This window comes from Anabrus simplex, chromosome 5 (assembly GCF_040414725.1).
Source record: "Anabrus simplex isolate iqAnaSimp1 chromosome 5, ASM4041472v1, whole genome shotgun sequence".
Lineage (NCBI taxonomy): Eukaryota > Metazoa > Arthropoda > Insecta > Orthoptera > Tettigoniidae > Anabrus > Anabrus simplex.
Window position 1 is genome coordinate 18,602,397 of NC_090269.1, and position 16,135 is coordinate 18,618,531.

Sequence of the window (16,135 nt, forward strand, 5' to 3'; positions counted from 1 at the left end):
TGATGATGATGATGATGATGATGCTTGTTATTTAAAGGGGCCTAACATCGAAGGTCATCGGCCCCGCTTGATAAAAATAGCATTGTGCTTTGTATAATTGCTCAGGCGCATGATGCAATATATTAATCTTTGCATTTGCTAAATAAGGGCATCTAAGTGTTTGACTGATTCTCATGTGTGGTGGAACATGAGTTTTCGGAATGCTTATCAGAGACCGATCATCTCGCTCACATACTTCCTGTGAGAGAATAGAGATGTGTATTTTTTAGTCTTGTAGCCTCGTATAGCAACAGTTGGGTTTTGAGATGGTAGTTATAATATATGCCATAGTACTCCTGTATTGGGCCGATGACCTTAGATGTTAGGTCCCTTTAAACAACAAGAATCATCATCAGTACTCCTGTATTGCGCAAGACATGTAGAATAAGCAGTTTTGACCAATTTGATTTTTCCTGATTTTCATATCAAAATCTTCTAATTTGTGGTTTTGTAAAGTTGGCAGGTATTTTACTGTCAGGATCTTTTGGATAATCAGCTTGTTTCTCCTGTCATTATTAGTTTGTGTTTACTAATAGTAATGTATTCTCTTTTCTTTTTAAGCAATATGCAGTATTTTCAAGCTCCTCTACTTTCCTGTATTTTAATCCTTTTATTACTTCCATATCTCTCTCACACACATTGTACTGCCCGCAAATTAGTTCTCTAGTTTGCTCAGCCTAGAAAGCCTTTCTCACTATATGTTCAATCATCTTCTCCCAACCTATTGATCCCTGTGATCAGAGACTCAAATTTACCTGTATACATATTGTGACCATTCCTCTCACCAGCAAAGTATTGCCGATTTTCATTTGCCTTACTCACTCCATTAATCCATACCATCAAACTAGAGTCACACACAATATTATCGAGCAACAGAACTGTTTATTTTCTGTTGTTGTTATTGTGCCCATGCTACGCTACGGAATTCTACATTGTACACAGAATTCTACAATTTCATCCAGGGTGAATAAAATTGTTGATAGCTTAGACTGCTCATTCAAAACAATGCGTCAGAGTAGGGATCGAATAGCTGGAATACTATGATGAACCAGTATGTTACGTACCAGCAGTATCAGGAAATGTATGAACCAGAGGAAAGGCATGCTAAAGAAGAAAGTTTTCTAACTCCCCAGCTATTTCCTGTTTCCTGCCAATATTCAGTCAGGCTGTTATACTTGATACGCAGCAGTAGTCCCATCTATTGGAGTTTAGTGGCAGCATAAGACACAATGAACATCACAACAAACAATGGTCAATATAATGTTATTGTTGATCAATTTTAAGAACTTTCGATATTGTAAGTGTTCACATTTAGTTTTCTTCCGACTCCGAAATACCACTCTTATTATAGTCGGTAGGGTAAAACTGAATAAAACATAAATGATCGGCAATTATATTCTCTCTAACTTTTGTTATGTAGTACTTTTCGATAGGATCAATAACACAGGAACTTAAAAATTAAATATTTGATGCCTTCCCCTAAACTACACTTTCATCCAGGGAGAATAAAATTGTTTATAGCTTAGACCGTACAGTAGTTTCTTGTTTCCCGACTCTATATACCGATTTTCATTACATTCTGTTCACCCATTTTCTCTTGGTTTGACGTTGACATGGACTTAGCAACAAAAATACAAATTCACGAATATCTCTGTTATCATAGCCAGTACGGTAAAAAATGTTTAAGACATAAATGATAGGAAATTCAATTTTACATAACTTTAGTTATGTAATATTTATCGATAGGACCACTAATAATATAAATATTTGAGAATTAAATTTCAGGCCTTCCCTTAAACTACCATTTCACTCAGCGTGAACAAAATAATTTATAGCCTAGATTGTAGTGGTTCATCCCCTGACTTTACATACCTATTTTCATTAAATTCCGTTAAGCCGTTTTCTCGTGATGCGTGTAAATACATACAGATAGACAGACAGACAGAAATTACAGAAAAGTAAAAAGTGCATTTCCTTGTTACTGTGGACATGACCGATACAGAAATACCATTCTTTTAAAATTCTGAGCAATGTACAGACAAAACTCTTATTCTATATATGTAGATTATTATTATGTACAGGTTTATTTTTAGTTTATGTGAGTAGTGATTTATATTGTAAATACAATATGTTCTTAAAAGTAATTGCATGATCACATTTGTGAAACAGCTGAAAGAATGGGTTTGGTTTTGGGAGTTTTAATGGGAGATAAATACTATTTAATACAATCAGGCATAATTCCTAGAAGAGAGATTGTATTTTATTTAAGACCTTAACAACTAGTAAACTTTCTGCATCATTAGGAAAACTGAACAATCTGTATATACGAGAAAAATAACCATTGCATTTGCGTGATTTAAAAAAATTATATAACTTGATGAAAGCAAAGAAAGGTACCCTACTATGCCATTGATAATAATGATAATTAACACAGATTGGGGTAACAGAGGTGTCTACTGTTTTGTCTGCATTTAGACATTATATTTTTGCAAATTAAGGCATTGCATGCTGTGTGTTGCTCTTGGAACTAACATTATTCTGCATGCTGCTTTCTCGTACTAGTTTGTCAGTGTAATTTTTATCATTAATCATTTCACTTATGTTTTTGGCTAGTAATATAACCATATGAAAATTAATGATACTTGAAACCCTAATTTATTTTCTCTGAGACTTATCGAATTAATATGTACAGAAGTTTGCTAATATTGCTCTAGTTTTCTTAATATAGTACCAGTACCTTCAAGATCAGTTGAATGAGCCTTTATTTTAAAAAATATATAGTTTCCAACACTTCGCTCTCTCTCTCACTCACTTTCAAAAATTCTCACATTGTCAGTCATATTTCTGTATATGTTAATTCATAAGTTGTATTACATTTTAGCTTCTCTTCACAATTGTATTGCAATAACAATCATTTAATATGTATCACACTGAATATTCTAGGAAATGAAGGTTATTTTTGGGTGAAAAGAGTGTGATACACTTTTACATTGGTTTCATTTGTTCAACAATTAATTCCTAAGAATACTTGCTGAAACTTCTGAAGTGGAATTCGGTTTCTTCCCCTTGGTTTTCTGTATTTCTATATCTAGACATCATCAGGAAATACAATAAATCACAGAGCGATCATTGTGATGAAAAATTTGGATGAATATGCTTTTGGTTCAAAGGTGCTCCACTTGTCAGACAAATGTTTTTGATCTGTCTTTAACTGGGTGAGTTGGCCGTGTGGTTAGGAGCGCGCAGCTGTGAGCTCGCATCCGGGAGATAGTGGGTTCGAATTCCACTGTCGGCAGCCCTGAAGATGGTTTTCTGTGGTTTCCCATTTTCACACCAGGCAAATGCTGGGGTTGTACCTTAATTAAGGCCACGGCCGCTTCCTTCCCATTCCTAGGCCTTTCCTATCCCATCGTCGCCACAAGAAAGTTAAAATCTCGACCACCTCAAATTATAGTAGTCTTCCTGAATGTTGCTTTATTGTATCCTTTCCATTAAATACTGTCAAGGTGTCTTATTTCAAATAATGAATAACTTATGTTTTACTAGCCCCCACATAAGAGTCATTGTAATGCACAGTCTGCCCAGCTCCTTGACTGAATGGTCAGCATAGTAGCCTTTAGTTCAAAGGGCTCTGGGTTTGATTACCTGCCAGGCATGGGTTTTTAACTGTTGCTTATTAATTCCTGTAGCTCAGGGGCTGGATGTTTGTCTTATACACATCTCCATGTAAATATGTCACATCACACTACAAATCACAGCAGCAAAAAACAATAGTACTGTAAATACATCGCTTCACATAGGGTTATTGTCAGGAAAGGCATCTGGCCATAAAACAGGGCCAGTTAATATAAAGTGCCACCCCAGGTAAACAGGAAAGTGCCAGGAAGAAGATGATGGTAATACACAGTCTCTTGCCGTATAATGTCTCTTTACATGTAATACAATGTACAGGACAAGATTTTATCATCTATAACTTCTTAAATGATGTATCAGTAATAAAATAATGAATAATCCTTTATCAAATAAGACTGTTAACTTTAATTATTTAAATCTCAGCTGGTTATGCTTCTATTGCAGTATTCTGTTATAAACCCTACTAACTCTTTTGAATTGATTTGATTGAAGATTCTCTTGCCCTCATCACTTTTATCACTTGTATCACTTTGTATTTATTTAGCAACTTATAGTTCACCACATACAAATGAAATAGTACCTATTTTGAAACATATAATCACAGTAAAGGATCATTCAAAAAATGTATATTTATCTGTTATACATCTATACCAAGGGAAGAATTGAGAATAGCTTTCATCTTGTCATATGTGGAAGGAAAAAACTTCTAGTTTTTTCCTTCTTGTTAAATGAGTGATGTAACATGCATTTTTTCTTGACCCATTGCCAGGAATAGTTGTTTGTGTTCTCAAGGTCAGAAAAGATTGTGGGCATTGAGTCATAAAGATCACTTGTGGGTTGTTTTCCTGTGTCATGTTGCAGACAGGGATAGTTTCTTTTTAAACTTACTCTTTTGTATCTAATTTTTGCTTGGCTTTTTTAAAAATTACATTCATCTAAAATAAGTTTTCTGAGTGCAAAGTTGTAATATGTACAGTATCTAATAGCTATGTCTTACACGTGAATGTAAACAGTCAGTTTGGAGAGATGGTGTCGGCTACGAGGAAACCTGCTTTTCTACTTCAAATCTCGAGAACAGTGGTCTGAACCACTTGGTGTCATCATACTTGAGCAATGTTCCATTAAAGTAGATTCTCCTACTGGAGAGGGGCCGTATGGCTTCCATTTAGGTAAGTATTCACTAAGGACAATTCTGGTTCAATGTGAGATTTATAATTTAGCTGAAATCACATATATATAAGGCTGTAACTTGTTAACAACTAAAGAGAATATCATATGGTAGAATGAATTTTGTGAGATACTCGGCAAGCATTAGGATGTAGGCCTGTAATGTTTGATTCTATTGAAAGAAAGGTCTTTTGAGAAATTAATATGTATATTGATTCAAATGCTGTCATACCCAATATCAATCACAACTCAGTCACTATAATCAATCACTATTGATCTGCATTTAGGGCAGTCACCCAGGTGGGGGATTCCTTATCTGTTGTTTTCCTAGCCTTTTCTTAAATGATTTCAAAGAAATTGGAGATTTATTGAACATCTTCCTTGGTAAGTTATTCCAATCCCTAACTCCCCTTCCTATATTTGCCCCAGTTTGTCCTATTGAATTCCAACTTTATCTTCATATTGTCATCTTTCCTACTTTTATAGACATCAGGCAAACGTATTTGTGTACTAATGTCATTCCACGCCATCTCTCCACTGACAGCTTGGAACATACCACTCAATATAAATGGTACATTATTGGACATTATAAATTTTCCAGCTAACTCATTCCTGGTTGTCAGCGTTTCGCCACCGTATGCTAAGTTGGGCTACATAGCACATCAACCAAGACACATGGCTAGTGCATACCATGGAGGCCACTTTGTAGGCTACTTGGAGCCACCGGCAGTGCCAATGCACTATGTGAGACGTTGTCTCATTACCAAAAATTGATGCCTGCTTGGCCATCAGATGATATAGATGTTGATTCACATAGGGAACCTGAAATATTTGTCCCGAATGAGTAAATTTATAATACCAATATAAATGGTCCGTTATTGGTACGTGTACCAACTGATGAGCCCAACTTAGCACACGGATGGGGGGGGGGGCAAAACGCTGGCAACCAGAAATGAGGTCGCTGGAAAATTTATAATTTCCAATAATGGGCCATTTATATTGGTATTATAAATTTACTCATTCAGGACAAATATTTCAGGTTCCCTATGGGAATCAACATCTATATCATAACATACCACTCAGTCGAGCAGGTCTTCTCCTTTCTCCCAAGTCTTCCCAGCCCAAACTTTGCAACATATTTGTAACGCTACTCTTTTGTCGGAAATCACCCAGAACAAATTGAGCTGCTTTTCTTTGGATTTTTCCAGTTCTTGAATCAAGTAATCCTGGTGAGGGTCCCATACACTGGAAACATACTCTATTTGGGGGTCTTGCCGGAGACTTATATGCCCTCTTCTTTACATCCTTACTACAACCCCTAAACACCCTCATAACCATGTGCAGAGATCCGTACCCTTTATTTACAATTCCATTTATGTGATTACCCCAATGAAGATCTTTCCTTATATTAACACCTAGGTACTTACAATGATTCCCATGAGGAACTTCCACCCCAGCAACACAGTAATTAAAACTGAGAGGATGTTTCCTATTTGTGAACCTCACAACCTAACTTTTAACCCCGTTTATCATCATACCATTGCCTGCTGTCCATCTCACAACATTATCGAGGTCATTTTGCAGTTGCTGACAATATCACTCTAGATCAGAGCTTCTTAAACATTTTGAAGGCTGTACCCCTTACTCATGACTAAAAGTTTGGTATACCCCTACAGTAAAATGTCCCTAAATGACAGATACCTGGAAAATTATCAAGGCAGCTTTTAATTTATTACAAGTGACTTTTTAGTACACATTTTAATTAAGAGGTTGTGAAAGGAAATATGATTTTAAAACACATCACAACAGTTTTAAGAGTTTGTGTCTGTATCAGTATTATGCAGTGAAGGTAAAGTAGTGCAGTACTCTCTGTTTATATGAAAGTTTACAATACATGCAGTGTTAGGGTCCAGTGTCCTAGATATCATCATTATCATATCAGATGTTAGCCTCAGCTGCTAGCAGCGAGCCTAACAAGGTCATTGACAGCAGAGAGCAGAACACGTTTGTTTATTCAAACTAGTACAAGAATACTTTGGTCAAGGTTAAATTTTGGCAACCAGTCGAGCTGAAGAGTTTGACGGTTAGAAAGCAACCAGCATGGTCATCGCGTGACCAGTAGCAGAGTAGCAGATTGACAACAAGGAAGGAAGGAGGACATATTGTTTGGGTTCAGACCAATATCACATCATTTTAATTTTTGGATAAATTAGATGGAATGAAGAATTGGACGAGATTAAGAGAAGATATTCTGATATGAGAGGTGTAGAAAATTATAGCAGACTTTAAGAAGAAAGAAGAGAGCAGAAACATTTTAAAGGATAACTCATTTTATAGATGTTATTTTTTATTTTACGAATTTATATTTATTATTTATGATTTTACGATTTTAGGATAAAGACTATTTATAGATGTTATCTATTATTTTACAAATTGATTTATTTAAGGATTTCCACTAAATGACAAGTAAATGTTAAATTTAGACGAGAAGAAATAATTATTCTTTTAGATGTAAATAAGGACATAAATTAACATATAGAGATTAATTTAATAGATTACATTAGTTAGGAAATTTCCAGTAAAATCTGCAACAAATGACATAGTAAATAGGAAAGGTGAAACTAAGAGAAATTGTTGTAACAATTTTCAAAATTCATATATACTTGTTATATTATACCATTGTACCATAGTCCAAGGATCAATTAATGTTTGGCACCGCTGAAGAAGAGAGCGGTGGCTCTCGAAACATGTACATGTACGGTAATTAAATAAAATGTATAAGTATTGACAAGGTGGTGAAAATATTTTTACAGAAATTTGAATATAAGTCAATACGGACCAACATGGTGAAAATAATCAATCCCGGTCCAAAGTATTGACTTGTCATATGCATTTAAATAAAATAATCTCTGGAAACCAGGCTGGATATTGGAGGGTTCAGATATCACAGAGGCTGGGTTTCATAAACTTAATGGCATAATCATCGATATGAGGAAATTTCTTCACTTTCTGTAACTGGAAGTCTGTCCAAATGAGTGAAGTAATTTTGTGGGCTGTAACAGAATGGAAAACGGCAATGTTGAGCAATCCTACAGTTTTCCATGGGTTTCTGCATGCTCACTTGAGAAAATTGCTGTGCCAAACACGATTTTTAGATTGTGCTTGCGGAGGACCTTTGCAATTCGATCTGTGGTATTGTGGCACAGTCATGAAAATTCCTCACAGTTTAGGCATGACAAATATAAGACCAAGTGTAAGGACTCAGCCATTATAGCATGATAGGTTGTGGTCCTGCCACTGCAAGCACTGCAAGCAGTTATACACAACGCGTGCTCCAGTAGTTCTGGCAAGCCGGGTATAGAGAAGTGCAAGATATTTCAGTGAATAACTTGAATTTTTTTGCTTTCAGTTCCTAAACTCAGTTCATTGAGTTCATGTATCTTATGTGGCTTGATTAATTTAGTAATTCAGCATGCCATACTGTTTTGTGCCTGGCTGCAAATCAGGCTATGGTAGAGTTGTTGATGGTGATATTTAATGTGTCTACATCCCTATAAAGCAGGCTTTAAATGTTGGAAGAAATTGCATAAATTTACGGGAGCTGATCTTCACCTTGTGTATTATTCAGAGGCGTATGTTAGCCCAGAATGTGGTAATGCATAACAAGAAAGTGAAACTGTAAACCCCTCACCCCCACCCCTTTTGCAGAGGGGTGCACATAATTTAAAGTATATAACAAACAAAGTAATGATGTAATAATCCAAAAATAACAAACCTGAAGGAACGTCAGCCGATGATACACCAGGAAAAACATTTTAAATTTCAACAACATACACAGGGCTGCACAGGATTACCAACATGACTACTAAAGAAAGGATATAGGAAGCAGGCCGGGAAAGCCTACAGAGGACATGATCTTACGTGACGTTGTAGGGAAAAAGACATGAGAGCGATTACCCTTCTTTAAGTTTAATAATTAAGAAAAATTTAAAAAGAAATATTACAGCAGTTAAAAGAATAACGTTAGGCAGAAAACAAGATGATACGAAATACGAGATTTCTCTCCATGGTACTTCAGAAAATTAAAATAGCGATAAAGTGTTTACTCTACCTTTTAGGAAGGTGAGCATAGCTTGTCCCATTTCCGAAAGGCGCTGGAACAGGGTACTAAACAACTTTACAGGTGGTGCACGGCATGCTGAATATTGGTCGGTATATACTGTAGATTACGTTTGGTTTGAGTAGTGTCCTTCTCTAGCTCTTCTTTTCCTTTTTCCTTGCAATTATACCAGTAATGTCTGTAATAAGGGATCAGCTGACAGCAATTCTGAGAGCGTTCATTTTAAATTACAATCACAAATACTAGCATGCAATCTAGTTTTCATACAAGTCATAACAGAAAAATATCTTTCACATATACATGTGGAACTAAACATAGAAATAATCTTAGCTGCTTCTCGGTGTAGCTTAGGAAAATCTTCCTTCGACAAATTCTGGTAGAATTCGAGCAAAGTCTTTGTATGGAAAAACAGATCTTTTTGACAATCACCGTTTTGCAAATCTATTAATTCAAATTGCAAATCAGAAGACACACTTTCAACTGCTATCGAAAAGGGCTTTATAAACACATCAAGCATTGGCTGCAGTTCAGTAATATTCTGTGAAGAGAAACACACTTTTTAAAAATAAAAGTTACGTTTTTAGTATATAAAATTACTTTGGAGTACCAAAAGGGACATATGTACATAAAGAGGTATTGTGGACGAATGTTTTCTAATTGCATGTTACGCTTGTACACTTAAAATCTCCTACTTTTTTTTTTACAGTTGGTGATATACTGGTACTTTACCTAGAATCGGTCGCTAAACTCGTTTTCAAGGGATTGTAGCACCTCAACGTACTTTTCAAAGCGTGCTCCTTCCCACACAGATGCTGTCAAACAAAACCATAGCAACGTTTTGAGTAAACCACTTTGTAAAACCTAGAGTATTTATCAAAGATTATAGTATGTATATATATAGCTTACCTAGCTCTGGGAAGTGTTCCGTATTTTTTTTTTTTCTGAAAGGTTGTGTTTGAGGAGTTAAAGTTTCTGTTGGAAAGCCTTAATCTTGCTGACCACATCGTTGATTAGACGATTTTCTTTTTGGGATTTCAGACTTAGATCATTTAGAAGAGCCATAATATTTGCTAAAATCCTAAGTCAGCTGCCCATTCAGGGCCATGTAAAAGTGGCTCTGGAAGTCCTTTTTCCACCAAAAACTCAGCAACGGCGTGGCGTATTCGAAAAAACCGTAAAATCACCTTTCCCTTGCTTAACCACCGTACCTCTGTATGGTAGGGGATATCGGGATACTCTTCCTCAAGTGAAACCAAAAATTCTTTGATTTGGCGATGAGTGAGCCCGTGAGAACGAATATAGTTAACGATACGCACAACTACGTCCATCACGTCTTGAATACCGATAACTTTTGCGCAAAGAGCCTCTTGGTGAGCAAAATAATGAATGGATGGCAAATTCAGCACGTTAAGCTTTTTCCGTAGTAAACCAGTGAACCCTTTTACTTTACCGCGCATTGCTGGCACCCAGTCTGTTGTCACGGAAAATGGCTTTTCCCAAGTGAGTCCTATTCCTTCAGCTGCCATTTCGACCGTGTCTAAAATATCTGCACCTGTAGTAGTGTCCTTCATTGAAATCATATCTAGGAGCTCTTCCGTTACATGCAGATCGTCGTCTACGCCACGTAAAAAAATGGCTAACTGGGATGTGTCGCTAATATCCATTGACTCATCAAGTCTTGAGTTTTGGCTGCTCTATTGGTGAAAAATATCTAATTCCCTCCATGGGAATTTAGAATTTTCCAGTTCCCTGCAGTGTCGCTGATTCGTCGAGTTATTGTCATACTTGACAGTCGTATTCTGCTGTATGCTGGAGCTAATGTAGGATTCATTGGCTCTACTACGTCCAACAAAATACTCTTTATTAGTGGCCCTTCCTTAAACGACTTCCCAGCTTTTGCTAGCCGTAAAGCAACTTTATAACTAGCTCTAAGAGCAGTGTCACTACACCCTTCATCTTCTTCGCCCTAAATTAGATATATTAAAAAAAAAGTGAATTAGAAGTACACATACTCGTACATGTTTGAGAGGAATGTAAACATAATTTTTACAAAATTGCAGAACCCGTAACCAAAATGAAAATGCTACAGTACTGGAACAAACCTCATTAGTGGATATAGAATGCTCTTCTTCAAGATGTTTCAACTTCCTTAATTCTTTCTCTCTGGCGTCTGCTATGATTTCACAATAATTTTCCTAATGTAGTCTGTTGTAGTGTCTTTCAATAGACGATTTTCTTACGCATGTAATTATCGTCCCACAGATTAAGCATTTGGCTTTATCGTCACGACAGACAAAAAAAAATACGAAAGTTCCTAGTTGAATTGAAATGGATTTTCGGAAGTCTTTGCTTTCTTCAAAACAGGTTGTTCCATTATTATGTTGTTGTCATGCGCTTATCTATTTCACTCATAAACAAGCTGTCTATCATCGAACGCTTCGTCGCTCTCAGCACACTACACCATCCGAGTCAAGCCGAGTTGAGGCGAGTTGGACCGATGCACAGTACACAGAGCCTATGCACCTCGCTCTGCATGCGTGAGAGTTTGGGCGTTTGAGAGGCCCTGTTCTAGAGGTTTCGATTGCAAAACTCAGCGATTTCGTGATTGAAGCCTCCACGTGGCAACTACAGGGCGACACAAAAAATGGGTTACAACATGTACACTACTGGAGATCTCCAATACCAAAATCAATGTCTCTTTTTTCTTTTAACACTCCATTATTAAATAAATATAATTGTCTCTTCTGTGAAAATTCTTTAAATCCACAAAATTTCACAACAAATAAAACACAAAAATTTACATAAATTTACAGCAACAAAAAAACAAATATTTAATTGAATTCTTCGAAAATGTCTGAGTTCCTTAGTTTCTTTCAATGACAGTTAAAAATTTACAGCAACAAAAAAAAACCACAAATATTTAATTGAATTCTTCAAAAATATCTGAGTTCCCTAGTTTCTTTCAATGACTGTTTCATGACAAATTTTTAGTATAATGTCAAGAATTAAATGATTCCATCCACTATATGAACTCACCACCGGCGACAGAAACAATCAGTGGATACTTCCATTAAGGAAAAAAATGTGGTTCATGCTGCAGTAAATATCGAAGACTAGGAGAGCTCTGTACCTGAATTCCATACCGGTAGTGCAGTTTGAAACTCTTCGATTGAGAAGTGTTTAGTGTACCATTTGGCTGGGTACGCTGTTAATCACTCTTCTAAATTTATTAAGTGTTCGCCCTGTGCCCATTTTCTACGTGAGCATAATCAAAGTAAATTTATAGTTCTCACTGAAATAAAAGACTTTGGTTCAAGCAACAATGAAGTGTTTTTAACACGTCCTTCGAAAAGTGTATGTGACATTCTTTTCCAGGCCAAGAAAGTAATTAATGGAAAACTGAACTCAAAAGCGATCTGGAGCGAAATATTTTTTGATTGTATCAATTCCATAGAAACAATTTCAGTTGATCCTTCAGGGGCTGGCTCTTGTCTTCAATATGTTATGGATATAATACCCAGACTTGTTTATCATTATCTGAAGTGCTGATTTTTCTTCAGAACGAAAGAAATCTGGCAAGATTCTCAATCTCGAACATCTTCCAAATCTTCATGCAAGCTTTCAAAAGTTCAGTAACTGACAAATTGTGTTGGTAAGTAGAGTTCATGGGTGTTTGTTTTAATATGCTGGGAGTTATGTGCTATTTATCTGTATATGTACACTATTAACCTGTGCTTTCCGCACCAAGCTTGATAGCTGCAGTCACTTAAGAGTGGCCAGTATCCAGTATTTGGGAGATAGTGGGTTCAAACCCCACTGTCGGCAGCCCTGAAGATGGTTTTCCATGGTTTCCCCCTTTTCACCCCAGGTAAATGCTGGGGCTGTACCTCAATTAAGGCCACGGCCACTTCCTTCACACTCCTAGCCTTTTCCTGTCGTATCGTCGCCATAAGACCTATCTGTGTTGGTACAACATAAAGCAACTTGTTAAAAAAAAATTTAAAAATGGGGCTTACCGCAACATGTGATGAATGCCGTACCTCTTATTTCCATTGTACCCTGCCGTGGTATTGTAATTGTAATCTCTCATTGTTTTTTAAAAGACAGTGTAGGCCTATATACTCATCAATAGGCCCCGGATTTTTAGGTTATTAAAAACCACTTTTTAGTTTTTATATTAGCTCAAAATGGTTTTTTTTTAGTTTTTTCCTCCTGAAATAGTTTTTAATAATCATTTCAATCATTACTGAAGTTATACTACTTTACAAAGGAAAATTTAATGTGTCCTCCTATTCAATACAGAACATAACATCTTGTAATAAAGTTATACTATTCATTCAAGCTTTTTTGTACATTAATGTAACCTTCATGCCTCTCTAGTACTATTGTAACCTTCATGCCTCTTTAGTACAAAACTATACCACTTATTTCAAAATATTCTCTAAATATGGGACATAATGGCTTAATGAAAGCATTTCAAATGCATCATACCAATGGAAATTAAAAATAACAAGAATAATTATGCACAAATACAATAAATGGTTCATATAGGTTAAATTTTTGTCACTTCCCATGCATCAAGAAACAAACATTTTCAGAAGCACAGAATACAGTTTTCACTTGCTGTTACGTTGTACAACTACTGTAAATACATTTCCATTTTCTGTCATCTCTCAAAATATTCTTATAGCAGGAAAATGTACGCTCCACACAAGAAGAAGTCATTGGAGCAAACTTCATTGAAGCAATAGCTCTCGGTCCCCATGGTACCTCGTCAGTAACTTATTCTCCCTGAAGTATTGCAGACACATTGTTCATTGTTGAAAATCCAGGGTTCCATTGTAGAATTTTGGTGAGCTTGAGTGAATAGGCTGCAACCAGTGGTCCTGGTATTTCCTTCTTCGGAATGCAGTCCACAACTTCTACTCTATTGCATCTTTTAATAGCAACGATGCCAACTCAACATGCTCAGTAGCTGCAGGAAAATCAGCAAAGTGTGCCCTAACGAAGGCAAATGAAACAGCGTTCTTGTTTATGAGAGCTGTTATAGCCTTCGCTATGCAGAGTGCCTCATCAACATCAAAAGAATTTAAAACAATTTTTTTTATGTCTTCAAAGTGATTGTCATAGTATACGGCTGCTTTGAGCCACGTCCCCCAACGAGTGATGATGGGTTTGGAAGGAAGAGGAGTTTGAGGCAACATTTCCTTGAATATGAGAAGGCAGCTAGGAGCTTTAAGAAACACCTTTTTCACAGGAGAAACAATACTATTTACCCCTAGAATATTATTTCTAACCTCTTCAGCCAGTCTGTGTATGCCATGAACTATGCAAATTCATGCAGCATGTTAGGGTAGAAAATCTTCAATACTTCACCAGCTTTGATCACATATGCCACACTGTCACTCAAAAGAAGTAAAAGCTTGCCATCCTGTTATTCTCTTGGCCAACGAATGTGAATAGCATCTCGGACGGTGCAAGCTATGGTGCTATGGTTTGTTTTTTCCAGCATTTTGCACAGTATAATAGGAGGTTTACCAGGCTTTATAGCATCTAATTTACCTACCACAATGTTTACAATATAACGACCACAACTATCTGTGGTCTCATCCACCGAAAGCCAGATGTAACAATCACCTATATCACCTCTTATGTTTTTGATAGTTTTCTAGTACATTTTTTCCAGTTAACTTTTTTTGTCAATGTGGATTCGTCTGGTATCTTATGGCAACTGATGTCTTCAAGACAGGATTATGCAATGCATTCCATGGCACGCTTGCCAAAACCAGCGCTTCACATAAACGGATATTAAAATTATCCACCGTTGAAGTGGCAGGAAAACTGGAAATTAGTGGCTGGTGCGATGGAAAATTGCTCCTATTTTTTATAGCAGTGTTGCTGATATGTCCTGTAGATTCCTTGTGCTGCACAAAATGTGTTTTTCGTCACATGCTACCTGGAAAAATACGTAAATAAAATTATTATATTTTATTGTATGTACTATTCACTCAACTTTTCATTTTGTGTGGACTCCCTAATACTATTACTCATCCAAGGTTTGCTTTGTAGCATTCGTCTTATGAGCTTTCAACCATAATATTTACGTTAACTCATTTATAATTTTCTATAAAACTTGCTTTTCATTACAGTAATGGGGATTTTTTTTTTGGTGTTGTTAGAGGTATGTTAAATAATTCCTTACCTGCTTTTGACAGACTTGATAAAATATAATTTTGTCATCTGTAGTGAAGTTACCAATCCACTGGCGAATTATCCAGCTTCAAGAAGATGACTTGCCTTTAGGCATCACTACTTCTGAGATGCGTAAGCTTCTTAAACTGCCTTCAATAATTGATTTATAGTGAAAATTTGTTGCACATTAATGTGTATAGAACTAAACAGTAAACAGCGCAGTAATTGGCGGTAGTCGACTGTACACAATGAGATATGCACTGAAGCTGGCAAGTTAGGAAGGCTTGTACCTGTTAGGTACAGGTCAGTGAATGCCAGGGGACTGCCTCTTGATTTGTGCTGTACCCTGGTGGAATAGTATCGTATCAGTTTGTTTCGCTCGCTCAAGTTATACTTACAAACCACTTCCAGTTCCAAACAATGAAGTCGTTTCAAAACGTGGTGCATAATTTTTTTTATTTAAAAAAAATCATTCAATTTCATTAATATTTGGTACTTCTATTTTGTAATAGCGTAATATGGTCTTGAATAGTCTTTTTTTTTTTAGGTTTCATCAACATCTTATTTAGCCATTTTTAGGGTTTATAAGATTTGAGTAATTTACTCCAATGGTAATGAAATGGATAAGTAAGTTAAAATACTGCAGTTAGCTAGCAAGGAATAAAATAGTTTAAAACCTAAAAGACCGAGCTCGATAGCCGTAGTCGCTTAAGTGCGGCCAGTATCCAGTATTCGGGAGACAGTAGGTTTGAACCCCACTGTCGGCAGCCCTGAAAATGGTTTTCCGTGGTTTCCCACTTTCACACCAGGCAAATCGGTGCGACGTAAAGCAAAAAAAAAAACCTAAAAGTCCAGGCCCTACTTACCAGTTACAGAGTAATACATTTCCTCTGGCATCATTCCTAAGACCAACTGTTCGTTTGCTGTGGAGCTTGTCCACTCTAGCGCTGCCTGGTGGGGGGCGCTGGAACTCGAGGAGTCCTC

At 36.5% G+C, this 16,135-nt stretch overlaps 1 protein-coding gene across 1 annotated transcript in view; it reads left to right on the plus strand.

Annotated features, from left to right (window-relative positions):
* Window positions 1-16,135, plus strand: part of LOC136874273 (inositol polyphosphate-4-phosphatase type I A) — a 264,058-nt gene that overhangs the window by 24,290 nt on the left and 223,633 nt on the right. Inside the window, exon 3 of the mRNA XM_067147899.2 lies at window positions 4,686-4,841. Coding sequence (XP_067004000.2) covers window positions 4,686-4,841 — 156 coding nt within the window. The remainder of the gene's footprint in view (window positions 1-4,685; window positions 4,842-16,135) is intronic.